Genomic DNA, 27,452 nt, shown 5'->3' with positions numbered 1-27,452 from the left:
AGCAGTGGATGCTGTACTCTCATTGTGGTCTGCAAGAGATGTTATGAGAGCTTAGGGACAGGTTCGGACAGCTGAGAAAGATGGAGATTGTTTTACGTGAAATGGAGTCTGACAAACTAAAATACCCCTGGCTCTGAATACATGATATCGAAGGTTGATTGTCGATGATACTTCCTTTCAGACAGCATAGTCCTGAAATGCTGAACTGTGAAAAAAATCTTGTGTGCCTTTCTTAGGGCAAGAGTGTGTGAATGTGTCCCCAACACCAGTAACGAAGGTGTAACTGTCAAAATCAACCATCTTTTACTGTTCTGTCCATCTTGGAAATTCAGAAGCAGCTGCCATTTCAGTGTCAAAGCACTCTTAAGTAGCAGATTGTTGTGAAGTGCTTAAACAATTTGCAGGTGAAATACAAAAGTAGATTGGTCTAAGTGAAAGTTTTCACTTAACAAAATATGCTTTGCTGCTGCAGCACACAGGAAGCTGAGATTGATCGCCATCGTGAGTAAAAACTATTTTCACAAAAAAAGGGCCTCCTCATACCATAATGAACTCAAAATGTAAGTGGAGTGGTCTCTGTAGATAAATATTGTAAAGCAATACTGACCTTCTGAGGACTGGTGGAAGAACTGAACTGTTTATTAAATGTGTTCTGTACAGAAGCAGAGGGAGAGCTGTGCTGATACATACGCTTGCAACAATCAAACCCTGAACAGACTGACGGCCTCCTGCTTTTTGAATGCTGATAGAAGACTGGAAGGGTCAGATCTTTGTCTGATTTATACCAGGAAACATCATTTGATATGCAAGGAGGACTTACAGCAGCTATCTTACTGTAACACCTTTCCTGTTGCTGTCTCCATTATTTAGCGTTAGCAATAGCGACTAGCATTCAGCCCCTGCCTAGGTTTGATTTCCGTTAACAAAGCTATGCTGGTTTACAAGTTGTGCCTTCAGCAGACAGTACTTTGTCAAACGTTGAGCAGCTGCAGTAGCAGTTGTATAGCTACTTGGTATCTGCAACCCACCCTCAGAATGCAATGGGAATGCCTATAGTCAGCTGATAACTGCACACCTTCTGGAAGTGCCAAATGCTTACTGATTGAATATACTGGAACAGCCTTAATACTACAGTATATTATGTAGCTATCATAAATCCATACTAACTGGTGAAAAAAAAAGAGACAGGCCATTACTACCTCCAAGTATTTCCTGTTCTCCTGAAGAGTTCACATTTTTGCTGAAAATGATAATTATTAACATACATTTCTTTTTGTGTGTTTTGGATTAAATACATATAACAGAAGTCCCCAATCTTCTGATATTACAGTCCTGCATTTTATTTTCCACAGGTGCAGTTCTTGAAGGTAACGATGAAAGCAAAGTAAAATTTTGAGTACAGAATATTATTTCTGTATTAGGTTGACAGTGGGCCGGCAAGGATAGCAGACCATTATATCTGACAAACATATTAGACCTACCTTGACAGTTTTCCTATTTTTTCTACAGCTTTGGCCTCCTACATTTTGGCTGGTTGAGGCAAAAGTCAAAATCAGAGTAGTAGAATTATTGTAGCATTCCAGAATAAAGAGTGACGAATGCAAGACAGAGGAACTAACTCAGTGTTTGAAAGAAAGAGAAGTGAGAGCAGAGAAGATACGATGACATTTTGTCTGAGGACACCTTTGGAGGTCACCTGCACAAGCCATCACACTACTCCACATCACTGCAAATAGCAAAGACAACAAAAAATCTGCCCTGCAAAATTCAAGGAGCCACTATTGGTTGCTGCTGTGACACTGCCATTATTTCATATATTCACATGTGTTTGGATGGACCTCTAGGCTTGTTTGACAATTCACACTGAACAGGCTTCATATCATGTTCTCTAATTACAGGCAATAACAGCAATACCCACTTTTGAGTCTCCTCATCCCGTTCTAAGGCATTGGCTCAACTTGTGGAACTTGAAAAGCGAGTGAGTCCTGGTCCTGACAAGAAATAGTCACCACAGTATGCCTCAATATCTCTACAGTCAATAGAGGTTTGCAAGGCTGCTCATTTGCAAAGACTCTTGTAGAACTACAGGAGAGGTGAGGCCCAAGTTGGCATTTCACTTTGGTAAGTCCTCATCTCTAGTTGACCTCCGTCTTCATTTTTAATGTCTGTCTCGTGGCAGAAAGACACGTTCAAAATATTACTCAGGTATGCCTTGTATTATTTACTAGTTATTACTTACATATCAGGCATATAACAGTCTTAAGAACTGTATTTAAGGATGTGGTGATGTCCGCAGAAGAGCCCAGGGTCATTGTCTCATGGCAGAATAGCCCAGCAGCTCCCACACCTGCCTTTGACCATCAGCGTTTTATCCAGCCCTCCAAACTGCAAGCTGAATTTTCTTGTCAGCAAAAAGAGAAAACAAGAAGAAAAACAAAGTAGGGATTTGTGCTGATCCTGCATCAAGATCATTGCCAAACTTCCTGCAAGAGCTCAAGAAGAGGAAACAAAATATGGACATGAAAAAAAAATTGTAGCACTTTAAAAACCATGGCAATAAAGCTGCAGAACATTCTCTCCAACACAGCTAGCTGGCATTCAGGAGAGACAGACCAGAAAATGAAATGCGTAAGTGATTCCATGACTGCAATAACAGTAATAATTAACAATAAATGCTTTTTAATTATATTTCCCATTTTGCAAAGACTTCAAGATGTCTTGCTTGTAAATGTTTGAAGTTAATGATAAATTTTTTGTTGGTTCTTTAACACAGACACGTGTCCAAGGTAAATTACAAAATATATAACTAAAGGATCGTGCAGGATTCCAGATACCTAGTTGTCCTGAAGCCAAATGTAGGACTTAATTCTCCACTGTTCAGGCAAATCGCTGTGCAGTCAGCAGCTCGGGCACTGTTTGAGGTTTACAGTGTGGATCGTGCACGAGGCCTGTCTCAAGGACTTACAGGACAGAACAGAAAGCAGAAGGATGCTCTTTCAGTAGCACATGTGCTTTGGTAGCTGCTCCGCCTGTGTCTGCAAAGGGAGTAGTTCAGTTGCTGTTACCATCGGCACAGTTGCAGTCAGTATGCCACATAGCACACATGGCCTTGCACGGATGAATGGAAGAACGCCCTTGATGGATGGAAGGCTGTGCCAGAAAGAAAAAAGTTCTTGCGGGATGTCATGGTTTTGACTGGGATGGGGTTGGAGTTTCTTGCTAACAGCTGGTGTGGTGCTGTGTTTTGGATTTGGGATGAGAATGGTGTTGGTAGCGCATGGGTGTTTTTGGTTGTCGCTAAGTTAACAAGGCCTTTTCTGCTCCTCACAGCACCCCGAGAGCGAGCAGGCTGGGAGGGCACAAGAAATCGGGAGGGGACACAGCCGGGACAGCTGACCCCAGCTGACCAGAGGGATATTCCATGCCATATGATGTCATGCTCAGTATATAAAGCTGTGGGGAGAAGTAGTACGGGGGGACATTCTGAGTTATGGCATTTGTCTTCCCAAGTAACTGTTAGGTGTCATGGAGCCCTGCTTTCTTGGAGATGCAGCAAATGAATTCCTTATTTTGCTTTGCTTGCATGCAGAGCTTTTGCTTTACTTATTAAACCGTCTTTATCTCAACCCACGAGTTTTTTCTCACTTTTACTGTTCTGATTCTCTCCCCCATCCCAGCTCAGGGGAGTGAGCGAGCAGCTGCATGGTTGTAGTTGCCAGTTGGGGTTAAACTACGACAAAGGACAACGATGTTCCCTTAGGTACTGGGAAGAATTATTTCTAGTTTGCCCATCTTTCCAACTTTTTATTGCTTTTAATATTGTCTTGATTGCATGTGAAAGGTTTCCCTGATTGTCTCCAGGTTCTGAAGTAAACTTCCATCTATAGTGAACATTTTGTGAACCTATCACTCAGATGTAATTTCTCCCAGCAATAATATGGTCCACAGGTTCATGGTTTTCCAGGAAGATTACGTGGCCTGATAGGAGTAATCTAAAATTATCTGTTCATGTTTCTGCGTGTATAATACATGGAGCTGCAGCACTGATAGTGGGCTAGGTCAAAACCTTTTCCACCAGTTTAGGTTTAATCCTTTCAAGACTCTGTAGGTCTCCATGGATTATTAAAGACAGCTAGAAAAATCACCACATTTCATGCCCTGATGCACTATGTTCACTGTTGCTTATAAAAAAACCCACAAAACAAAACCATTTTGCAAATCAGGTTACAGACAATTTGCTTGTGAAAATCTGGGTTACCTCTGGAAGAGGTAATATCTACATATCCAAAATCTTTATAAACAATGTGTATGTATGTTATTTCTACACATGATGCACAACGCATAACCATACAAAAACGACACGGTATATAGTTATCTTAACACAGGCAACTTTTTAACAAAGGTTTTCCTTGAGAGGTTTCCCAGAGAAGTGCTGACCCAGCCAAGGGAGCTGGAGTAGATGATCTTTAAAGGACCTTTCCAAACCAACCTATGATTCTAGAATTCTATGACTCTATATTCTGGAATAAAAGTAAAAAATAGCAAAGTACTTTATAGCTACTGTTATTTAAGCACTAAGCCATTATACAATTCTTGTAGGCATGCTTCTCCTAATTCCGCAGAATCCAAATCACTATGTTTTATGAAACTGAAAGAAACTAGGTTCTTAGACTTGCTTCTTCTTCCAGATACTTAAAACAATATAAAGGAAAATATTTGGATAAGAATGCTAGAATTCAACCACCTTCTCCTGCAGTGTTCACCAGACATCAATATCCCTGATTTCACTAGTCAGCTGATCTTTGTGAGGTCACAAAAATATGAAACTTGCACACAGGAGATCAGATTTGGTGCAGACCTTGTTCAGATAATAGAGTAGATATAAACGCACATCCTGTCCTAGCTGTGCACCTCCTCTGAAAATATAAAGATAACAAAGGAACAAGCTGACATCTTTGTGTCACAGATGTGAGGTTTAAGGATTTTTAACATCAGTTCACAATTCAGCATGTTACAGTTTTCAAGCACTGCGTTTTACAATTACTGCTATTGTTTTGACTTTCATTAATTCTTATATTTTCCCTTCCCTCTTGAAATAGTAACAAGGAGGATTACCAGAACAGCTCTCTGTCAGAGGCAAAACCCATATTTATTTTCCCTTAAAACATTATAAACGGTCACTGACATTGTTCCACGGGGCATACCTACGAAAGGGGCTCTGCAGAAATGTTTTTCTCTTGCGTAAGAGCACACATCTGGCTTGCTCTAGGCATGACAGTAAAGCCCTTTCATGCACAGCAGAACAAGCCGTTGTGCAATGGAGACGTGCTGAGTCGTCTGATAGAGATTTCTTGCAAATGATTGATATCACTACAGGAACGAGCAGGTGATTTCATAAGACTTGTTTTAACGGAAGAGACCAGAAAAGGCCGTGTTGTAGCTCTCTGAATTCCGCGCCTCCCTGGGTGCATCATTTGGTCCTGGTGTGGGACACTGTGGTGGGGGATCTGGGTGTGTGAGGAGCGCACCAGGCAGCTTTCAACACTATTAGGGAGACAGTCAGAACTCTCCAGCAAGCCGGGTGTAGGTCACAGGCTGCGAGGTGAACAGCCTTGCGCGAAGATAGGTTTATGGCGCCTTCTGACCTTCATTTGTAATCTGAATTACCCACTTTTGGAAAACAGTTATCATCCACTCAATCCTGCATATAAGCACACCTTCTGAATTCTTCGTTTCACATCTGCAGTTTATTAATGCCTTCATTTCTTCAGACAAGAGGGGTTTTCTTTATTAAAGAAGGGAAATGTATGATTCACAGTTTTCTAGTTACCAACAATCAGGCTGGCTGGGTGTTCTCCTCCTTCTTTAACGCTGCCGTGAGAAGCCCAGGGTTGGAAGAAAACATTGACACTTTGGTATTAGTCCCAAACTCAGCTGAATGTTGTGCCCAGAAGGCTTATTGGGTTATCTTAATGAGTACAGATTTCTCCAGAGATTCTGGAAAAGGAAAAAAAACATAGGGAATTTTTAGCCATACAAATGGCTAATATGGGTTGAAACAGAAGTACGGATAATTTGGATGTTTGCCTAACATTTTTTTCCTCGTGTAAATAAAATGCACTATAAACCAGGCTATTTTGAGACTCGCAACTAAATTGTATTGTTTTGTAACATAACTCGCAGAAATCCTAGAGGTAGTGCTGGGAAACACCACACCCATCTTGAAGACAGGCAAAGGAGGAGCTGAAAAGTTACAGCTCCCTCAATCTAATTTTATATTTGAAAAGCTATTAGGACAAATTATGAGCCATTCATTTAAAAGCTCACATATAACCTGACAGTACAGTCAGAAGGGTGCAGCCATAGGAAAAAGAAGTAAAGAAAGAAACACTATGGAAAATGCCATAGAAAAAAAAAGCAAATTATCAGAAAAAAAATATAAATAATGAAAAATAAGGAAACCTTGTCTGGACAGGTAGAAGGTGTTGGAACGGAAATACTTAATTCTTGTATTCTATTTTGGTCCTATAGCAGTAACCTTAGCAATATTTCAACTTGAACCACAAGCTATTTGGCATAAAGTTCTTCACCTAAAACTTACATCTGTAATGGTTTTAAAGGAACCTTTGTATTTTTTAAATGCAGGAGTCAACAACATTCGTAAAGTACTGCGGTGTACCAGAAAACATGAATGGGTGTGGCAGACAACTCCTAGATCGAAAACAATTGTATGAGCAGACCTACAAACAATACTATTGTCACATTAGCAAGGCCATTAAGCAATAACATAAGGAAATAAAAGGGACATAAATTTGATTTCAAACTTTTTTATATTACATTACAAACCATCAGCATTGATACAAGTTTCTTGTATTACTGTATTATAAAACACTGAGGAATCTTAGGAGTTTATGTATTACAGAGTATATAAAAATTAATTTGAACTTGACTGAATGTCTGTGATTCATGTTTTGATGTTACAGGATTTCTATGCTGAACGGCTGCCTTAACTTCATAGGCCTTTATCCTTTTAGTGGAGGATGAGCATGGCAAAAGTAATCGTGTAGATCTGTCACCAGCGAAAAGTGGCAGCGTTTACAAATAAGTCCATTTGCAAGAGTTATGTGGGCAAGCTCCCCAGAACATACAGGCATTGCATGCGGCAGCTCTTCTGCTGTTGTGATGGACACAGGGGCTGTCAAAGGGATGATCGTTGTGTCTGTTCTAACAAGTGAAGTTATTGTACTGGTTTATTTGGATGAATACTTTTTCATCTGGTGACACCGCAGGAAGCCTGGCTGACTTGTGATACCCCTGAAGACTCTGGCCTAGAAGAGAATCGGAAGTTTTGTGTTGCCAGCGCTCGGACAGGACTTGTCTCTTCCTAAGGCACCTCGGCCAAATACCCCATGAGCTCGGTCGGAGCTGTGAGGAGCTGCTCGGCTATTTTCTCCTTCAGCTGTGGGGCCTTGGGGCTGGAGGGGCCGAGCTGGGCACCATGGGAGGGAACGGCAGCCTTATGGGGCCACATGCCAGGGCAGCTTCTGACACCACTTCATGATACTCATTTCGAGTACCACTCGATTTAAATTGTAAAAGGAAAACACCGTGGTGCGCAGGCCCAGCAGGGAAGAGTGGCTGTGTGACGGAGTGAGCCTGCAGAGCTGGGGAGAATCCTGCAAGAGTTGAGTTGTGCCAGCGAGTGCTGGGGATGTTCCTGCTCCGGGCCCCACCACTGCCTGCCTTCCAGAACATTCTGTCAGTCTGCATAATGGAGCATAGCCAGGCGCCCAAAATACAGCAATGTAACTGCAAAGCACACCCAGAAGAGCAGACATACGTGTTTCTCACGGCCATCACCATGTACCCCTGCGTTTGCTGGGTCTGATCTGGCAGCGCGGGCAGTCAAATGCTGCCGGCACGGGGTTACAACGGCCATTTACACGGATTTAGAATCACAGAATGGTTTGGGCTGGAAGGGACCTTAAAGACCATCTAGTTCCAGCCCCCCTGCCCTGGGCAGGGACACCTCCCACTAGACCAGGCTGCTCAAAGCCCCATCCAGCCTGGCCTTGAACACCTCCAGGGATGGGGCATCCACAGCTTCTCTGGGCAGCCCGTTCCAGTGCCTCACCACCCTCACAGTGAAGAATTTCTTCCTGATATTTAATCTAAATCTCCCCTCTTCCAGTGTGAAGCCACTACTCCTCATCCTATCGACTCGTTGGTTCACTTCTGAAACCGGTGAACACGCCGAGTCGCGTTTTGGGAAAAACAACGGTGTTTAATCTTATCTTAATCTTATCTTGCCCTCCCCTTCCAGCCCCAGCCACGAGCACTGACCCTCCGGCGGCCGCCACAGCCGAGGGCGCCGGCCACGGCTACTCTCCCCGCCAGCCCTCCTGCCCGCCGCCAGGGCTCCCGGCCCTGCCCCGGCCCTCAGCGGCGGCACGGGGGTTGCCAGTCCCGGGGGAAGGCGGGTGGGCGGGCGGCCTGCTCGCCCCGGCTGGTGCGGCCACACACCGGGACTACAACTCCCAAAATGCACCGAGACGCCGAGCGCCACCACAGCCCCGCCGTGTGAAAGGTGACCCCTGACGTCACTTCCTCCGCGCGGTGCAGGCCGGGAATGCGAGTCGCGATTGGCCGGAGCCCGCCCCGCTTTCCAGCGTGCTGGGGAGCAGGAAGCGGCCACAGCGGAGCGGGCGCGGCGGGGCGAGCGGCTCCTCGCGGTGAGTACCGGGCGGAACCGCCTCCCCCCAGCTCCGCGGAGCGCCGCGCTGCCGGGCCGCGGCCCGGCCGGGAATTGAAAAGGGATCGATTTAATGCGCGCTTTGATGACGTAATAAGGACTAACGAGGCGGCGGCGCTGCCAAGCACACGGTTCGGGGCCTGCGCCCGGCCGGGCCCCCTCCTCGGCAGCGCCTCCGCCGGGCGCTCGCCGCCGCCGCCGGTCGCCCGCAGCGGTCTGGGAGCGGCCGTGCCCGGCGGGCAGTCTGCGCCGGCTAGGCCTTCCGCCTTCTCCCGCTCCCGGGACTCGGCGGGCGCTGATTGGCTCCTCCGAGTGGGGCGGGCTCTGCCGCCGCTTTGCGATTGGTGGGAGCGGCTCTGACTGCCACTAGCGCCCGCCAATGGGGCCGCGGCTGGGGATGCGGGAGGCTGGGTCTGGCCACCGGGGCGCCAGGGCTGAAGCCCAGGGGAGGTGCGCGCGCGGTCGGCGAGGCCCGGCCCGGCTGAGGAGGGGCGGGGGGTGGCCCCGGCCCCGGCCCCGGCCCGCTGCTGGGCCGCCTCCGCCGCGGCGGCAGCGAGGCCTTGTGGCCGAGGGGAGCGCGGGGTTGGCGGGTGTCATTGCCACGCGGCTGCTGCTTTCGGTGGAAAACAGGCTGTAAAGGGGACAAGAAGTTCTCACGTCATTGTCACCTGCGAGCAACCGCTGGTGTTGCCCGCCAGACCCCTGTCAGAGTCCCCGTTCCTGAGATGGCCACAGCGAGGTGGCGGTGGTTTGGCCAGTGCTGGGGCTGTTCCTCCGGGAATTGCCCTGACACCGCGCTGCCTGCCCGCCTTCCTATGTGTGCAAGGAAAACACATGCCTGGTGCCTACAGTGCGAGGAGTCCGTGATGTGGTCCAGGAGGGCAGTAATAATAAGATGGCTTCATTGAGGGAGAGGTATAAAGACAGATTTGCAAATCATACACCTGTCTTGGGCTCGATGGTCTTAAAGGTCCTTTCTGACCTAGACGACTATACGATTCTATCATATGAGATGCATCCGTTGCTACCAGCTGATAAGGTTGAATCAGTAGTTGACTGCAACTTCCAAGAAAATCACCATAAACAACTGAAGTAGTCCAGTTTCCATCACTCATCTATGAGCCTACTTGTAAGTGGTGACTTGGATCACTTCTGGCTGCCTTCCTTGGCTTCTTGGTTTTCTCAGCCGTTACCCTTCACTTTTTCCTCCAGAGTAGTCATGCTCTTACTGAACATATGCTGTTCTGTTGGGCTTTTTTCTGCAATATCACTGGGTTTTTTAAAGCGAGAATACTCTATGAATGCTGCAACTGCATTTAGATATGCAATAAAGTCATACTTTTTACTAGTTCTGTGTTAATTCACGACAATAAACTAGCTATCATAAGTGGTATGTTTTCTTTTTTTTTTCTTTTTTTTTGTTTGTTTAGTTTCTTAGATTTGGTAGCATGGAGGTTACTCTATTATTTTGAGGGTGTTTTTGGTAATATACCACTACAGGTATCCAGTTTGGAAGTAAATTTCATTTGGGTAGGTGGAAATCATGAGAGTTGTAGGTCAAAATTTTATTCAACTTTTAAGGAACTGTGCTTTTAACTGCAAGTCATGTGTCCTTTTATGATGTGTCAGGAATTGGCAAGAAGAATTAAGCAGTGAAGTTCATGGCTGATAGCTTCCCATGTGAGGCTTTACATGGAATACCAGATGACAGAAGAAAGGCAGGAGCAGTAGGTCATCTGTCTTAGATCCATCATTACAGATGAGGTGAAGCAAAAGCAACAGTAGCATCCGCTCCCATCCACCTCACCTTCCCCTGACAGGCTGTTCTCCTCTGTCCCCTTCAAGACCCTGACAGGTATTTCAGCGTCTGCTGGGCAAAGCAGTGGTAGCAGGTAGAGCTAGACTTCCATAAGTCGTTGCTTCTGCTCTTCTTTTTTCATGTTATTGGAAAAATGACTTCTTAATGGGCCAGTTTTTCTGAGATGCTGTTGTGGTTTAACCCCACCTGGCAACCAGGACCACGCAGCTGCTCGCTCACTCCACCAGTTTGGGATACAGGAGAGAATCAGAAGAGTAAAAGTGAGAGAAAGAGAACTCATGAGTTGAGATAAAAACAGTTTAATAAGTAAAGAAACAGCCGTTGCACACAAGCAAAGCAACACAAGAAATTCATTCACCACTTCCCATTGGCAGGCAGGTGTTCAGCTATCTCTAGGAAAGCAGGGCTCCGTCACGTAATGGTCACTTGGGAAGACAAACGCCATAAGTCAGAATGTCTTTCCCTTTCTTCTTCTTCCCCCAGTGTTATATACTGAGCGTGACGTCATATGGCGTGGAATATCCCTCTGGTCAGCTGGGGTCAGCTGTCCCGTCTGTGTCCCCTCCCAACTTCTTGTGCACTCCCAGCCTACTTGCTGTCGGGGTGCTGTGAGGAGCAGAAAAGGCCTTGTTAACTTAGCGACAACCAAAAACCACCAGTGCACTACCAAAAGTATTTCTCATCTCACATCCAAAACTATACCAGCTATTAGTAAAAATTTTAACTCAATGCCAACTGAATCCATGACAGATGCAAGAAAGTGTATTTTGTGGTGAAAACAGGAACTCCACAATTTCCTTTACTTGATGTCTGTTAGTCATAAGAAAATAGCTTTGCCTTTATCATAATTGTGTAATTCTCCTCTCTACTTCTGTCGAACCCCATATACCCGTATTTGTTACAGGTGAGGTAGAATTTACACAGCCGCATAGGGGAGTTAGCAAGCACGGTGGCATCAGCTCAGACGTGGTTAGTACACATAAAGAACAGTGTTGTACTCAGGACTTCCCAGTTCGAATCACACACAAAAAGAATCTGCACCAGAAGTCAGGGAGCACCTGCTCTCCAGTTTCTTCGGCACCCTGAAGAAAACTGCTTCTTTGCCACACCAGAGAGTTCCATCTCTACGTTCCGTGTTTGGTTTGATACTAGTCACTCTCCTGACTTTCCTCCTGTTGTCCATACTAAGTGTAACAACAGTACAGGGAAGGGTATGTCTCAAATTCCTTTATGACTCATTCAGAAACCACATGTTCTTCAAAGTGAGTTGGGCTGTGAAAAGAAACAATGTTTCTGTGCTAAAGTGACTTTGAAATGTCTTCGCTTTTTCTGTGGCAGCCTCAGTGTGAGCCATGTGAATGTGGGAGTTGAGGATGAGTGCTGCTGCACAGATCTGAAGTTACTTTGCCTGGAGTTAATTTGTGAAATGCATTCATTGAAGCACTTGGACACTCTCCAGAGGTTCTTTTGCATAAGCAGCAGACTAACATCTGCATCTCGTCCACAGGCACAGAGTTCTGCTAAACCTCTTCAGGTTTGAGAACCTCTGCAACTCCTGCCCCTGACTATCTTTGTTGTATAAGTAAGGGAGGAAGGGCCATCAGATTGCGAGCATGCGTGTCTCTCTCAAAAGGCTGGCAATGAACATTTCACTTTGCAGGGGGAGAAGTGCAAGAAGGCTGGGTAAAGAAGATGCTCTTTGCTCTTGAGTGTGACAGCACATTAAATCCCTGGAACTCGTAGGTACTCAGAAGCTGAAAAGTGCTGCTTTATTACATCTTTATTTAAAGGAAGTAAACATCTTGTGTTCACCAGGTGCAAAATGTGGCTTAAGTATGAACATTCTAAGAACTGTTCTTCCACCAAGTGGGTTGGTAGAATTGCGAGAAATAACCATATAGGATTCTGACATTGTGCTGCTGTGGTGGTGTTGAATAGTTGGCTGTGGAGATGTTACATCCCTGCAGTATTTGCTTTGAGGGAGGTGCGTCCCTGCTGAATCTCTAGAATAAAGAGGTACACTTACTCACTTGGACTGTTTTTTCATGTATATAAAAAAGGCAATATTCCATATACTTAACCCTGCCATTTCCTACCTGTCAGCTAAAATCAGGTAAACCTGTTACCAAGACAGTTAGTGTTTCAGTTGGTTTTGTAGTCCCTGAAAAGTGCTAGTTAGTTCATGTTTGTATACTAATCTGACTGTGCATAGTATTTACTGAGAGGCACAGTATTCTTATTCTCATACCACATCTTTTGCAGATTAGGCCTTTTGCCATGGAAGCTGAAGAAACGATGGAATGTATCCAGGAGTTCCCTGAACACTATAAAGTTATTTTGGATAGACTGAATGAACAACGTGAGCAGGATCAGTTTACGGATATCACACTGATTGTCGATGGTATGTACAGGCCTGAGAACCAGTTGGTATACAGAGAATTCTGAAAGCTGTGCTGGGAAGCTGTTGGGTTTGTCACAGGTCAGTTGTCAGACTGGGCTGCTAACAAATTTTTGGTTCCGTACCAGTGTTGCTTGCAGAGTTTCATTTAAAATCTCGGGGTGAATAGAGTCTTCAGCAGTGATTAATGATTTTGCTTCTGCTTTTCCAAAAAAGGGGCTAAATATTTTCAGATAGAAACCCACTTTGAAACTGCTGTGCTATATTTAACATGTTGTTTAAGGATTTCCAAAACATTGTTAAAATACTTTTCCCTAACTTGAGCTCACTGTTTGCCTGCAGAGAACTTGTACAAATATTGTGGGTTTAAAAAAAAAAAAAAACCCAAACAAAAACTGCCAAACCAACACCTTGAAATAAGATTTACTTACTTCTCTGGTATCTGGCTGCTATTTTAATATGTTGTTAGGGTAGAAGCACTCACTTTTTTTTTTATATGTGCTCTAAGGACATTAATATTAGTTTAAAAGGATGACAGAGACGTAAGTGCTTATTATCTCCTTAGAAAAGGTGGTATCTGATCGATCACCTCAGGTTGCTTCTTATCCCAAACATGTCTTAGAACAGATGAGGACTTCAGGGAAGACAGGAGGTGTCCACTAGGACACAGATTTAGCTAAAGGAGTACCACCTGATCTTTAAAAGGATAGCAAGAACTCACTTGAAGGAAGAGTCCTACAGAGCCCGGATTAGAAGAAAGTAAGCAAATAAAGAAAAAATTACTCTTCAGAAATTACTGTAGTTCGACTGACGGCACTTGCACAAAATTTATCCTGAATGTTTGTTCCCGCTCTGGTATTAACAAATCCATGCGTTGAGCTCAAAGCTGTTTTTCTATGCAGCTGTGTAGTTCTAATCCATGTTGCATCTCTTGTCTCTGTCCCGTGGAGCCTTATGAATGTTCTTGCGTGCGCCAGGGAGAGAGCAACACGGTGATGGGGAATACACAGTTCTTTCTGGAAAACAGGAAGAACAGAGCAGAACCACCTCTGTTCTGCAGCGGTATTTACGCTGGCAGAAGTGGTGATAAAATACATCAGCCTGTAAGAGCAACAAAAAAACAAGGAGAACCTGGATAAAACCTGAGAGCTGGTGCCAAGACATATAGGAGAAAGTTTGCATAGGAATTTCCCGTAACTTAAATATCTGAAAAGAGAAACACTGGAGTAAGTGATTGAGTTGCTGATTGACTTGCAGAGCTTCAGCAAGGTCAGTGATGTCCGCAGGGGTCTGCCTGAGATGAGTGGGACAGGCTAGCTGCAGTAGTATCCTGTGTTACAAGAAGACATATTAATTGACTGTATGCTGCCAGAATAGATTTGTAGACTGGGTGGTTTGTTTTCTGCATCTGCATTTGTTCTGCGCTATGAGTGAGGAAGTTGTTATCCTAAACCAAATTTTTTTCTCACTTTGTAGGTCACCATTTCAAAGCTCATAAGGCTGTTCTTGCTGCCTGTAGCCAGTTCTTCTATAAATTCTTCCAAGATTTCACTCAGGAGCCCCTGGTGGAGATTGAAGGTAATATGATTTGTGTAAATAAAAACCTTCAGAGTTGTGTGCCCAAACTGGAAATGAATGTAGCATCCTTGGTATGGCCTTACATAACATGCTTGGTCATATCAATTAGCTTTCTAGATCTCAGCTCTTGAGTTGTTCTGAGGCAGCTACCACCAGTGGGAAAAAAATTCTTCTTCAGCCTTGAATTAAATCTTTTGGGAGGAGAAGCGTGAGGTTACGTGGGTTGTTTTTTCCTTTTTTTTTTCTTTTTTTTCTTTCCTTTTGCCCCAGTACGTGGCTAATGGAGGTCAGGCAGACGCTGTATGTTTCTAGAACTAACAGTGTGACATACAATCTTTTCCCTGACAACAGCCGTTCTGGTCAGAGGAAAAGGCTGCCAGTGATGGCGAATGGAGGATGCCTTGGCTGGGATGCAAGAGCAGGGCGGACATGGAGCAATACTTGCCTGGTAGGCAGGCAGCAAATTCCTGGAGCAGTATTTCAGCTCCTGGTAGTAACATGCTGCTCAGAGGTCTCTTGAGAGAGATTGTATTTTTGTGTTTAAATCTATACTTTTTATTATTCAAACAGCATTTTGTCTATCTTATCTTTTCTTTTATCTTTGCTGTGGCATAACTCTGTAGTTCCAGATTCATGTGTTTCTATAGTAGACTTTTTGTTCCAACATGAGCCTTTTAAGGGTGTCATCTTCATGAAACTGGGAGCTATAGTACTGTGAGCAAAATGGTAAGCAAGCAAGTGTGCAGTATTCATCAGATAGATGAGACTGAGGAATTGCTAAAAGAAACTGTTGTTTTTCTTGCCTGTATACAGGTGTAAGTAACATGGCATTTCGTCACCTAATTGAGTTCACCTATACAGCAAAACTAATGGTCCAAGGTGAGGAAGAAGCAAATGATGTTTGGAAAGCAGCTGAATATCTACAGATGTTAGAAGCAATCAAAGCCCTTGAAATCAGGTAAGCACATAAGCTGCTTTTTCTTCCCAACACTGAAACGTGGAGTTACAAGAATCCTTTTGCAAGAGTCAGCTGCCAGTATTTTGCAGTGCTCTTCCTTATCCTGCAACCTCCTAAATTTGTGTGGGACCATATACTCTTCTACTATAAGATATGGGTCATAATTACACAGGCTGAAAAATGAATGTCACATTCTTTGGGCTGGAACTTTATGACAAGTGACATGGCTGGTAAATGTTGCAGACATCATAGGGCTGTGACTTTGTGGAAACTAATACCAGGGCTCCGTGCTATCTGACTGCCCACACCGTATTGAGAGCTGGGTGTACAGTGATGATGTGCCTCAGGGAATCAGGCCACGTTAACAAGCTTGTGCTGGTGTTTTGATTTCATGCAGCTTCCTGGGAGAATAAGCAGTAATCTTAAAACGTCTTGCTGCAAAACACAGTGCGAGGTTAGTGGTTGGACTTGATGATCTTAAAGGTCTCTTCCAACCATAACGATTCTATGATTCTATAAAATTAACCTTTTGAACTTCTTGAATGAATGTAACTGTTATAATCAGTTTTACATGGGACCAATACTTTATCAAATGTTGCTGTGGCACCTTTTATGCAGTACCAGGAACTGTGCTCCATCGCCAAACTCCAGCCTGAGAAAAACAGGTGCCAGTCCTATCATGCTGTTTTTCTTCCCCTTCCTTCCCTTTCACTTTCACAAAGTGCTCTCACTTTCTCATTCCTTCTGCATGCTACACTGTTCTGCTGGCATGAGGCAGAGGGAGGGGCAATAAATGCTCCAAGCATTACAGTTATTTTTGCTTTCTGTTCTAGATCCACTGAAAGGTCTTTGCATTCAAACTAAGGAAAGACTGTTGCTTGCTTTTTATCTCCCCATAGACACATTAGTCAAGGAAAGCAGCATTGGCACCAAGTTCCTCTAATAGCCAGCTAACATTTTGTTTAAAAAAACCCTCTGTGATATGATATGCTGGAAATTTAGTTTTCAACATAAGCATTTATTTCTGTATTTACTTATTCTGTGCTTATTGTGTGGATTGAAAGTAAAGCTGAATAAGTATGTATATTTTTTTTAATAGGAAAGATATAGGATTGTGCATTTCTAGTCCTACCCTGCAGCCCTACAAACACCCTTTTTTGACATTATTCAGATTAAGCATGGTACCACCAAAAGATAATTTTTTTTTTTTTTATTCAGGAAAAAAACCAGACTTCAGCAGTCTGCTTGAGCAATTTAAAAGAAACTGGAAACTGAAAAAGAGTGTTCTAATCAGTTTCACTTTGAGTCAGTGTGCACCGGTAGAGCAGTTGAACCAGGATTCAGATCCATCCATCAAGCTAAACTGCCCAGCCTGCAATTATTTCCCACTGTTGTATAATGTTATGCAGTTTGTTGGTTATGCATCACTAGTAAACACTGTAATTTTTGTGTTTCATGGAAACAAGTGTTTTGCTTAATGAAAACACATGCAAGCCAGTCTATTCTTAGAGTTATTTCCATTGTTCATATATTTTGAAATTTTTTTTTGTGGGAGTTTGTTTCATTTGTTTGGTTTTTTGTTAGAAAAACAAACTTGAGTACCACTGTCAGTCTCTGTTTTCCCCTCCATAGTGAGAGGGGCAGACTTGCAATACAGTGCCTCAGTCAGACCTTTGACTGAAAGACTTCAGAAACTTCAGTTGAACAGAGATGGTTGTAGAACTAATTATTTGTATAATGCATCAAAGGCTTGCATATCCCATAATCTGGACTAGAAAGAAAACAACTGTTATTCCTTAAAGTGCAGTTGTGTTGTATGTGTGTATCCCCATTTAAAGTTTCACACAATGTGGTCAAGGATGGTAGTCTCCTCTTTGCTGAGCAAATTATTCTTTTAGCACATGATCCTGGAGCTCCTTGCAGTAATGTGCAAACTGTCACCTTCTAGACATGAGAAATCCAGGCTAAATGAAACTAAGGTTAGCTGCTCTGTCTTCCTGTGTCTGAATGGAGTCAGGTGCAATTTAATAAGCTGTATCCCGCGTTAGATCATTAGCAATGTATCTCTGAAACAACCTACAGATGCTGGGTGAAGCCTTATCTCTGCTATTACTAGAAAATGTGAAAGTGATAGGGAGTAGATTATGTGAAAGTATTCATCAGGCTGCAAAGGAAGGTAAAAGCAGAGCTTACTCCTGTCAGTCTGATTTGAGGGGAAGATAGCCACTCATTCTCAAAATTGATAATCCGTAGTAAAACCTCCAAGCACGTAAGTGCTGTGGATGATGTTGAAGGTGTGACTTGAAAGCATTGGCCCACTCAGCTCTGTTTGTGTTTGAGATGGCACGCTATCCCTGACACCTTGGAGGAAGGGGGTTGTGCGTGTATGATGCAGGGAGAACAGGAACAGAGCTGGGAGTTGTGTTTAAGCCCAGAAAATGGAACTAGAATGCTCTTTACACATCCCAGTGACTTTTATTTTTACCTCAGCTGTTAGCTGTGTGCTTTTCCGAAGTACAAGTTGTTATAATAATCATTGTGTGAAGTCACAGCTGTGGTGTTTTCTACCAAGCTGTAAGCGCTATAAGCAATTGCACACACTCCAGGAGGAATAGCGTAGGAAGGACTCAAATCTTATTTCTGAATAGGCAGGCCAAAGAACTCCTTCCTTCAGAGAAGTTTTCTTTCCAAGTGCAGAATTTCACAAGTTTCTTAGATAAACCTATGTCTTTAGGTTAACTGGCCTTTCTTCTTAATAGGTGCTTTGTATCATTCAAGCAGAGCTGTTTAAAACACTTTAGTAGTCTTAAGTCAAATACTCTGCAGCTTTAACTGTGCTATTTCACAGCTGTAAGGAGTATAGATTAAGGATAAATTACCTTCTGACACGCACACAGATTATGTGGTCATTTGTCATTCAGCTTCTTTGAGAAACAGCTATGGAATGTTGGATGCAGAAGCTCAGTATTAGGCAGGAATTGTTATGTCAGTGCTTATGAATCTTAACCATGTTTATGCAAACGCTTTACAGGAACAAAGAAAATTCATCACCCTTAGAATCAAATCAAACACAAGAAAAAAATAAACCAAAAAAGAGGAAGATAGCTGAAACCTCTAATGTTATCACAGAAACACTGCCATCTGCAGAATCGGAGCCTGTTGAAATTGAGGTTGAGATTGCAGAAGGGACGATTGAAGTAGAAGATGACACCATCGAAACACTTGAAGAAGTAGCTTCTGCAGAGCAATCCATAAAGTACATCCAGACAACAGGTACATCGGATGAATCTGCTTTGGCTCTTTTGGCAGATATCACTAGCAAGTATCGCCAGGGAGAGAGAAAATGCCAGATCCAAGAAGAAGGTGATAGTGCAACTGATCCCTCGTGCAAACAGGTAGAAGGTATTGAAATTGTGGAACTTCAGCTGTCACACGTGAACAATTTATTCCACTGTGAGAAATGTAACCGTTCGTTTAAATTGTTTTACCATTTTAAGGAACACATGAAAACACACTCTACTGAGAGTTACAAGTGTGACATATGCAATAAAAGGTACCTACGAGAAAGTGCTTTGAAACAGCACCTCACCTGTTACCACCTTGATGAAGGTGGTGCCAGCAAGAAGCAAAGACCTGGCAAAAAAATACATATATGCCAGTACTGTGATAAGCAGTTTGACCACTTTGGGCATTTTAAAGAACACCTTCGGAAGCACACAGGTAAGAGCACTGTTATAGTCCTGTCCTTGTGGCCTTGGCTCTAGCATTTTAGGGGTTTTGCATGTTTAGGGGAGATAGAGAATATGCTGAAGAGAACACAAGTCCTGAGTGCTAGAAATACTTGGCTTCTAGTTACAACTAAAGCCCTCTAACTGCAGTAATTTGTATACAAACTTCCTAGTAAAAATTAATCAAGGTATTTGCCATTCTTGGTAAATTTAAAATGTGTTTTACAGGAAGTGTACTTTGAATTGCAAATAACATATTCCATAGGAGTGAATAAATGGACTCTATTTGCGTATCTTGAATAAATGATCACAAGAAGTTAATTAGATAAATGCCTGTCTTCGGTGCATTTGTGGGAAAAAAGAAATAACTAGGTTTGCTATTTCTTTCTAATCCCAATCTACATAATGATATGGTAGTTTTATGGTTATGGTTGAAATCCTTGGTATTTGTTTCATATTAGGCAAATAAAAGTCACTGTGTTAGTTGTTATGAATTTCTTTGGGTTAAAAATATTTATTTATTTATTATAATATTTATATTATTATGTAATAATACGATATATATTATGATATAATAAATATTTATAATATTTATTATAAATAAAAATATTTATTTATATCTCCTTCCTGTGACTGTCAGATTATAAAGGACCTGCACAATATTGGACTATCCTGGTCAGAATTTCTGTCCTGTGAGTTACAATTGGCAAGTGAAATCTCACCCATTCTCATAAAGGGAGAAAAAGATAATCATTAGATCAGGCCAAAACCCTCCTTCTTCGTAAAATCTCACTTAGATGAGGCTAAACTCATAGTTGATGACACACGGGGAGGAGAAGCAAGTTGTCACTTTTGGCAGATGAGTTTAGCCCCCAGCTTGCCAATGTGTTTCTCAGAGGAGAGGAGAGAAGACAGCTGGCACGCTCTCTGGGTTTTCCATCACTGCTGTGGCTGGTGCACCCCAGCTCACAGCGTTGACTTGCACTGTGCAAGAAGTCAGGCAATGTCTTTTGGTCTTTGGATATTGCCACTGTTATCTTTGAATTGTCACTTTCAGACACTTTCAGTAGAATATGTTGGGGATTACTGAAGAATCTGAGTAAGAATAGAATGAATCTGTCCCTGATTGGTGTCTTGCTCCAAGTAACTATTTAAATGTGACCAGATCACAGTGCAGGTGAAGGTCGGTGGTGTGGGTTTTGCTCTGTGGTATCCATTGGTTGCTTGGGCAAAGTCCATGATTTTTCACCTGCAAGACTGATGGCAGTTCAGCATCCTCTGCATTACCTGTACAACAGTCTCCAAAAACACAGCATTTTGGAACCACTAGGGGAATGTTCCCACCATTTAACATATTCCTGTAGCCTTTAGGTATATAAGTGAGAATTATTGGCTCCTGTGGATTTCTTTTGCAAAGCTAATTAGGAATTTCTGAATATCCTGACCTCTGAAAATGCAGGTTTATTTGCTTTCCATCTCAATAGTCAATGACCACTGCATTCCTGAAAATGCAGGCTTTCAGACTAGCTAGGATAGATTATGTTATTCACTGAAATGTCTCGGACTCTTTTGGAGTTCATTAAGATGTTTGTTTCAGTAGTGATGTTGGTGTCAGTACCTCCACAGATTAATTATCAAACTTTCAGAAGAAACGCGCTGTTCCTAGCTTTTTGTACTTTAATTTCCTTGAATTTCATTGTGTTTGTGCATGATGGAATTAGTAAACAGAGATACAAGTTGTTCTTTGTTACTACTTGATGACAGTAATAACAATATACTACTTGGGGTGAAAAAGAGGAAATGACCTGTTTTCAGCCTCCCCTGCTGTTGTGCTTAACTGGCTTCTGTGTTTGGTACCGGGTTTGAAATGAAGTAGCCAAACTAAAAGGAATTTTTATCTTCCTTTATTTTCCCATTTACATCCGTCTGTGCTTTCTCTTCACCGGATTTTAGTGGGGGGACGAGGTCTGTGTGTGTTTGTTTTAATACTGATGCATTGGTATTTCATGGTCATTCCATGCCAACTTCTTTTTCTGGAGCTCAGTTTCAGCTCTCAAACATAAACTGTTATTGTTCTTGAAAATAAAACTTCGTATTATTTAAGTACTTCCTTCTTTAATGTGTCACTTCATATGTTCACTAATGTTGATTCTTTAATTGTAAATATTATCAGACAAAAAAAGATAAATAGTTGCTATTTCCTTAAGATATTTCATCAGAATAGTAATCTAATTTCCATAACAACCTAAGTGTACCTTAAATGGCACTGGGAATTGTTACTTTTTTTTTCTAAATGATAATTATGACTCCACATTAGGTTTTTACCCTTTTATTTACTAAGTAAAGTTTACATACAATGTCTTTCTTCTGTAGAATAACCCAATTGTCCACATCTTTATCAATCTGAACAAAAGAGGGGCAGGGGAAGAAGAGAGAGCTCACAGAAAACTGGCTGGTTTTATACACTTACAAATCTCCTTATCTGTCGTACCAGGTGAAAAACCATTTGAATGTCCGAACTGCCATGAACGTTTCGCTAGGAATAGTACGCTCAAATGTCACCTGACGGCCTGTCAGTCTGGAGCTGGAGCTAAAAAGGGAAGAAAGAAGCTGTACGAGTGTCAGGTGGGTAATGGAAGTAGCACAGTCTGAGGCTAGACGTCTCCTTCCTATGCTGAGGCAGTGTGGGAGTACTGAGCAGGAAAGGCAACGAGAGGGGGCTTATGTCTCTAAGAGCTACTTTTAGTAAAATAAATATAAGGATCGCATTCAACCACAACATACAGATAAATTCTTGTATTTAGGTAGTGCCATTTAAAATACGGAATTACTGATATGGAGCCTCATAATACTTATAATCAGAGAGATTCTTATGGGTAGATAAGTTTTTATCTGCATTTTACTGATCTTTCTACTTCCCTTTCAAGGTTCTTGATGCACTGACCTAGGCCTTTCCCGCTTGTGAACATGCTTCACTGAAGTCCGCAATACAAAGTGCTGTTTTATTTCCTATTTTATTATTCTTCTGTTTGATACCCAATATATATTTGTCTAGAAAGTCATTCCAACTTACGATGACAATCTGTAATGTCTTCTAAGCAAATATAAGCGCTGTAGATGGATAGCTATGGCATTTGGTCACTATACATAACTAACATTTGAAAAGCTGTTCAGATAAATCTTACTTAGCTTTTAAAAGCTGATTCTGAAAAGCTAGAAAATGAAAGAGCTGAGGTTGGCTGTACTGTTTTTATTTGCCATTTTGCTGCCCCACTGCTGTGACAGTCTCAAAAGAACACACTTTTTTCCTGCACGCTCTGTCTCTTTCTTTCTCTTGCTCTTTTTTCTCTCTCCCCCTCTTTTTCACTCTCCCCCTTTTTTTCCCTGAAGGCTCTCACCTTACTCTGTTCACAGAATGGCTGTCATTTGAGGTTAAGCTGGGTTGTGTAGTGAAGAAAACCGCTGGATATTGGCTTTATTTGTTCCAAAAGAGATGGTGATCTTATTCTCAGAAAGCATTGATAATTAATCAGGAGATAATTAATTTTGTGTTGCTAGAGATAATTGCAGGAGATAATTAATTTTGTGTTGCTAATCAAATCATTTAATCGGAAGTTTCACTGATGCTGTTTCATCATTTAGTTGTTATGCTAGTCTGAAGTTAATTCTTGGGAGCATACCTTTGTCTTAAAGACAAGTTTGTTCCAAATGTGAGAATTACTGTATAGCACGAAGTTGTACCTAATAGATTCATTGAACATAATGTTTTGTCTTGTGACCCTTCAAACTAATCGCTTTGTGTCATAGCTTTCTTTCGAAATTGATACCACATCCTTTCACAGATGTTGTGAATGTGGATTAGTGTTTCTTCAGCCCGTGGAAGCTACAGCGATTCTTGGATAAATTTTTCTGTAATTTTTCTCTCTTTAGAACTAAATTTGAATAGTGTTCAATAAATAAATCTTGACTTACTGAACAAAGAGGAGAAAACAAAATCGTGCTTCTTTGATGAGCACTTTTGTGTTCTTCAGTGTATGCCTTGAGTACTGAATTAGGCTCCACATGGCAAGAACAATAATTACGTGTTTGGGCATTACCAGTAGTTGTCCAGTAGTTGTTACCTTTATGTATGTCCTTAAGAAGGGCATGGACCTGTTGGAGCATGTCCAGAGGAGGGCCACGAAGATGACCAGAGGCCTGGAGCACGTCTCTTATGAGGACAGGCTGAGAGAGTTGGGGTTGTTCAGCCTGGAGAAGAGAAGGCTCCAGGGAGACCTTATAGGGGCCTTCTAGTACCTGAAGGGGGCCTACAGGAAAGCTGGGGAGGGGCTGTTTGCAAGGGCATGTAGTGATAGGACGAGGGGCAATGGCTTTAAACTAGGGCAGGGTAGGTTTAGATTAGACATTAGGGAGAAGTTCTTTACAATGAGGGTGGTGAGACACTGGAACAGGTTGCCCAGAGAGGTGGTGGGGGCCCCATCCCTGGAGACATTCAAGGCCAGGCTGGATGAGGCTCTGAGCAACCTGATCTAGTTGAAGATGTCCCTGCTTACTGCAGGGGGGTTGGACTAGATGGCCTTTAAAGGTCCCTTCCGACCCAACACATTCTATCATTCTATGATTCTATTCTATGATTCTCTGTATGACTAAGTAATTTTGAGTGCTGATCTATAAGGTTAGTATTTTAAGAAGTATATGCACAACTTCTTTCTACACTGTTAGCCTTGGCGGGGGGGTAGGGGTGGAAAGCATGGCACTAGCATCACAAATCCATTTATCCATTTTAACAGATTTCAGCAGCAAAATGGAGATACTGCACTACAGTTCTGGAGACAGCTGCACTACACAGACCTGTTCTTGAGTTAATCCCTGCCAGATACTCATATCATCCTTCTGTGCTGTTGCTGAAAATTATGAGGAGATGGGACATTCTGTTTCAAAACTATTTGCAAGAAGTGAAGGGGTGTTGAAATGTGTGTTTGCTGCTTTCTGCAGACAAGAATGCTTGCATGGACAAAGACTACTGAGCCTGTTTCTTTACTCCAAGGCTGACTCTTCCCCACTCTTCTCTCTCTTCTACCCTGGCACCTCACTCATTTATGCAGTCTCTATGTGTTGTTTTCAGGCTACTTACCTCTGTGCCAGCTGAAGAGAAGGAATCGTGCTCATGTGCTTTGTGAAAATAGGGTGTCCGCAATTGAGGCGGTACTTCTAGCTGGAAAAGAATTAAAGGGATGGCGTTTTAAGAGGATTTTATCTGCTGAAATCACTCACATGTTTTTTTGAAATGGCAAAATGTGAGAGTTCAGTCTAGCCAGTTAGACCTCACGATGCCATGAGCAAATGGAAGCTGATAAGGAAAAGCTGGCTAGTGGTACTGCATCTAGAACTTCAGTAAAAGGACAGTTTGTATTATAATTTCATTGTACAGTATTATTACATAAATGGCTTTCAACCCAAAACTCTAGCACCAGACATTTATTGGGGTGTCATAGTGTGTGTGAATTTCATATAAGGTTAAAATAAGAAAACTTTCAAATGCTGTACTGACTTATAAATTTTGTAGATATCCTGTGTATGCACAACTCAAAGTAGCACACTGTTTCTTAAGCATTAATAATGCCAGGTTTTCTGTTCATCTGAAGCTGACTTCTCAGCTTTTACCTCTAATTGTGAAGCCATGATGTGAAATAGGCACTGTACTTTGTCATATTTCTGTTGGCACTGTTTAACATGCTGTATCTTTTGTTTCAGGTTTGTAACAGTGTGTTTAACAGCTGGGATCAATTCAAAGATCACTTGGTAATACACACCGGTGACAAACCCAACCACTGTACCCTATGTGATTTGTGGTTTATGCAAGGCAGTGAGCTGAGAAGGCATCTCAAAGAAATGCACAATATTTCAGAACGAATAGTGGCAGAAGAGGTTCTTCCAGTGGAAGCTGTGGAAGCTGAACCAGTAACATCAATGACTATAATAGAACAAGTGGAGCAAGTTCATGTCCTACCAGTAATTCAGGTACAAGTGGATCCTGCACAGGTAACTGTGGAACAGATGCACCAGGATCTCATACAGGACAATCAAGTGAAAGGCACACAGATAGATGAACTGCAAGAACAGGTGCAAATTAGTTACTTGGAAGTTGAACATATTCAGACTGAACAAGGTGCTGAAGTTCATGTGGAGCAGCTACATGTTGAGCATGTAAATCAAATACAGATGGAAGAAGTTCAGGCAGAACTTATAGATGGAACAGACCTTGAACAAGTAGAATATGAAAGTGTTGATCAAAGAGAAGCAGAGGAAAAGGAACCTAATCAAGTAGGTGATGCAGATAAGGAAGATCACGAACAAGCTGAAGACTTAAAAACTCAACAGTTGGTGGACACGCAGCATGAAAAGGTGGATGAGTAGGAAAATGACGACACTGCAGGTTTAGGAATGAAATACCAAATTATTTTTGTTAACTTTTACATTGGTTTTTGAACCGTGAATGGTCACCTTTCCAATATGCTTTCCAATATGTCCTTAGGAAGCTGGACAAGTGGACCAAAATTAGCTTTCTTCATGTAAAACTAAACTTCTCTCATATGTAAAAAATAACTTTCCCATTCATGTAATACCATGGAACAGAAATTACCACAGACGGGGACAGCTTTGCGAGGATTTTAATAATGAATAGCTTGTATCCTTGTTACACCATCCCTGGGTATATGTAGGGGTAACTTCACCTCTTTGTCTCTTGCAACAGAAGCAAACTCTTGTTGTAGAATTGCAGAGTGTCTGTGGCAGAAGAATCAGTAAAATCTGGTGGGTTCTGTTGTAACTGGCAATTGGGTACCTGTGAATTTTCGGATCAGACTGTTTGCTGTGTCCTAACAGCAGTCCCTAACTTTCAGGCTGGGGGAAAAACATTGTTGCTGGAGGTCTCTGAGCACAAAAATCCTGTGCCTTTTCAACACTGACTGGCTAAATTTCCACAAAGTTCCTAGAGTGTTCCAAGAACCTAGTTCAGTAAAAGGCAATGTAGGTAATCTTATAGCGCTTTATATTTTTGCTTAAAATTGTCAGCTTCTGATTTTTTATTTTTTTTGCATTAAATTTAGAGGCAGGGGGCTGAGGGAGGAAACAGATTCCATGTGGAGGCAGCAGGACACTCTAAAAGGAACACTTTAAAAAGGAAAAGCTCGGTAGAATCTGTGGTAAACATGAGCTGGAAGAAAGCTACCAGCAGACTCTTCTTTTATAAATTGTCATTTTTGAAAATTAATATGTTTAAACATAAATATATAGGAGACGTGTCTATATGGTATCAGGTTCCTGTTTTTTTAAACAAAATTCTGACACTTGATGCAAAGATGTGATAAACATAAAGCCATAGGTATGAGTGGTAAACTGTGGATTGAAAAGTAGGACTGTAAATAATTTAATCAATATTAGACAATAAAACAATACCAACCATGAAATGTTGCATTATTTGTTTCCTCCAATAAATTAGGAACAACTGAGTGAGCGGCAGTTACAGTGCCAGCTCCCAGTGGTAAGAATCAATCTCATTTTTAATATGATTAATAGCTCTTTACTGTAAAGTTAGATTTGTTTAGAAGATATTTGTCTAGCTGTATGTTCAAGGATGCTAAGGACTTCTAATTCTCAATTATTGCCTTGAGATTAGAGGTTCTCCACACTTCTGAAAAGCTTTCTTTTCAAAGCCTTAACTGCAGGGAGGAGTTTTTGCAAAGATGTTCCCTAATGCTCTTGGTAATCCTGTAGATCTTAGTTAAAACCAGCCTTTTCTCTTCAGTCTTCTCCAAATGCAGAATTATTTCCTGGGATTTGTGCTTTTATTTAGTCTCGTTCAAAATGATTCTTGTGTTTCATCGTAGCCTTCAAGAAACTGTTGCAAAACAAACATGGATCTCAATTAAAATTTCAAACAATTTGATTAATGTAACATGCATTCTTTTTTATGATGTTTTCTGTTTTCTGAGATGCAAGTAATATATGATGAGTTTCTGTGCAGAGTGATGAGAATGTGGCCCAATGTTAATCATGAAAGTAAAAGTTGGCTATTGTATTTTTACCCGTCTTTTGGTAAGAAGCTCATCTTTTGATAACGCCAAGGAGACAGGCCTGCTTGCTTAGCTGTGTAAGTACTTTTTTAGGTATTTGTGCATGTAGACACAAGGTCTGTGTCCGTGGAATTAAAGGAACAA

General features: G+C 42.1%; 1 protein-coding gene across 3 annotated transcripts; it reads left to right on the top strand.

The window, feature by feature from the left end:
- The first annotated feature begins 8,341 nt into the window (after window positions 1-8,341).
- Window positions 8,342-27,190, top strand: ZNF131 (zinc finger protein 131). Of its 3 annotated transcripts, XM_063320648.1 has the most exons (8): window positions 8,342-8,732; window positions 12,834-12,972; window positions 14,446-14,547; window positions 15,361-15,505; window positions 18,537-18,900; window positions 19,003-19,225; window positions 21,728-21,858; window positions 24,988-27,190. In XM_063320648.1, the coding sequence occupies exons 2-8, from the start codon at window positions 12,849-12,851 to the stop codon at window positions 25,648-25,650; spliced, it is 1,752 nt and encodes a 583-aa protein (XP_063176718.1). In that variant the 5' UTR covers window positions 8,342-8,732; window positions 12,834-12,848; the 3' UTR covers window positions 25,651-27,190. The 3 variants fall into 3 exon arrangements, with proteins under 3 accessions (XP_063176718.1, XP_063176717.1, XP_063176719.1); XM_063320647.1 differs by having other exon boundaries at window positions 18,537-19,225; XM_063320649.1 differs by lacking the exons at window positions 8,342-8,732; window positions 12,834-12,972; window positions 14,446-14,547; window positions 15,361-15,505 and having other exon boundaries at window positions 18,769-18,907.
- The last annotated feature ends 262 nt before the right edge of the window (window positions 27,191-27,452 follow it).

Source organism: Chroicocephalus ridibundus, chromosome Z, assembly GCF_963924245.1.
Source record: "Chroicocephalus ridibundus chromosome Z, bChrRid1.1, whole genome shotgun sequence".
Lineage (NCBI taxonomy): Eukaryota > Metazoa > Chordata > Aves > Charadriiformes > Laridae > Chroicocephalus > Chroicocephalus ridibundus.
The sequence above is the reverse complement of the archived record's forward strand: the minus strand, read 5'-3'. Positions and strand labels throughout refer to the sequence as shown.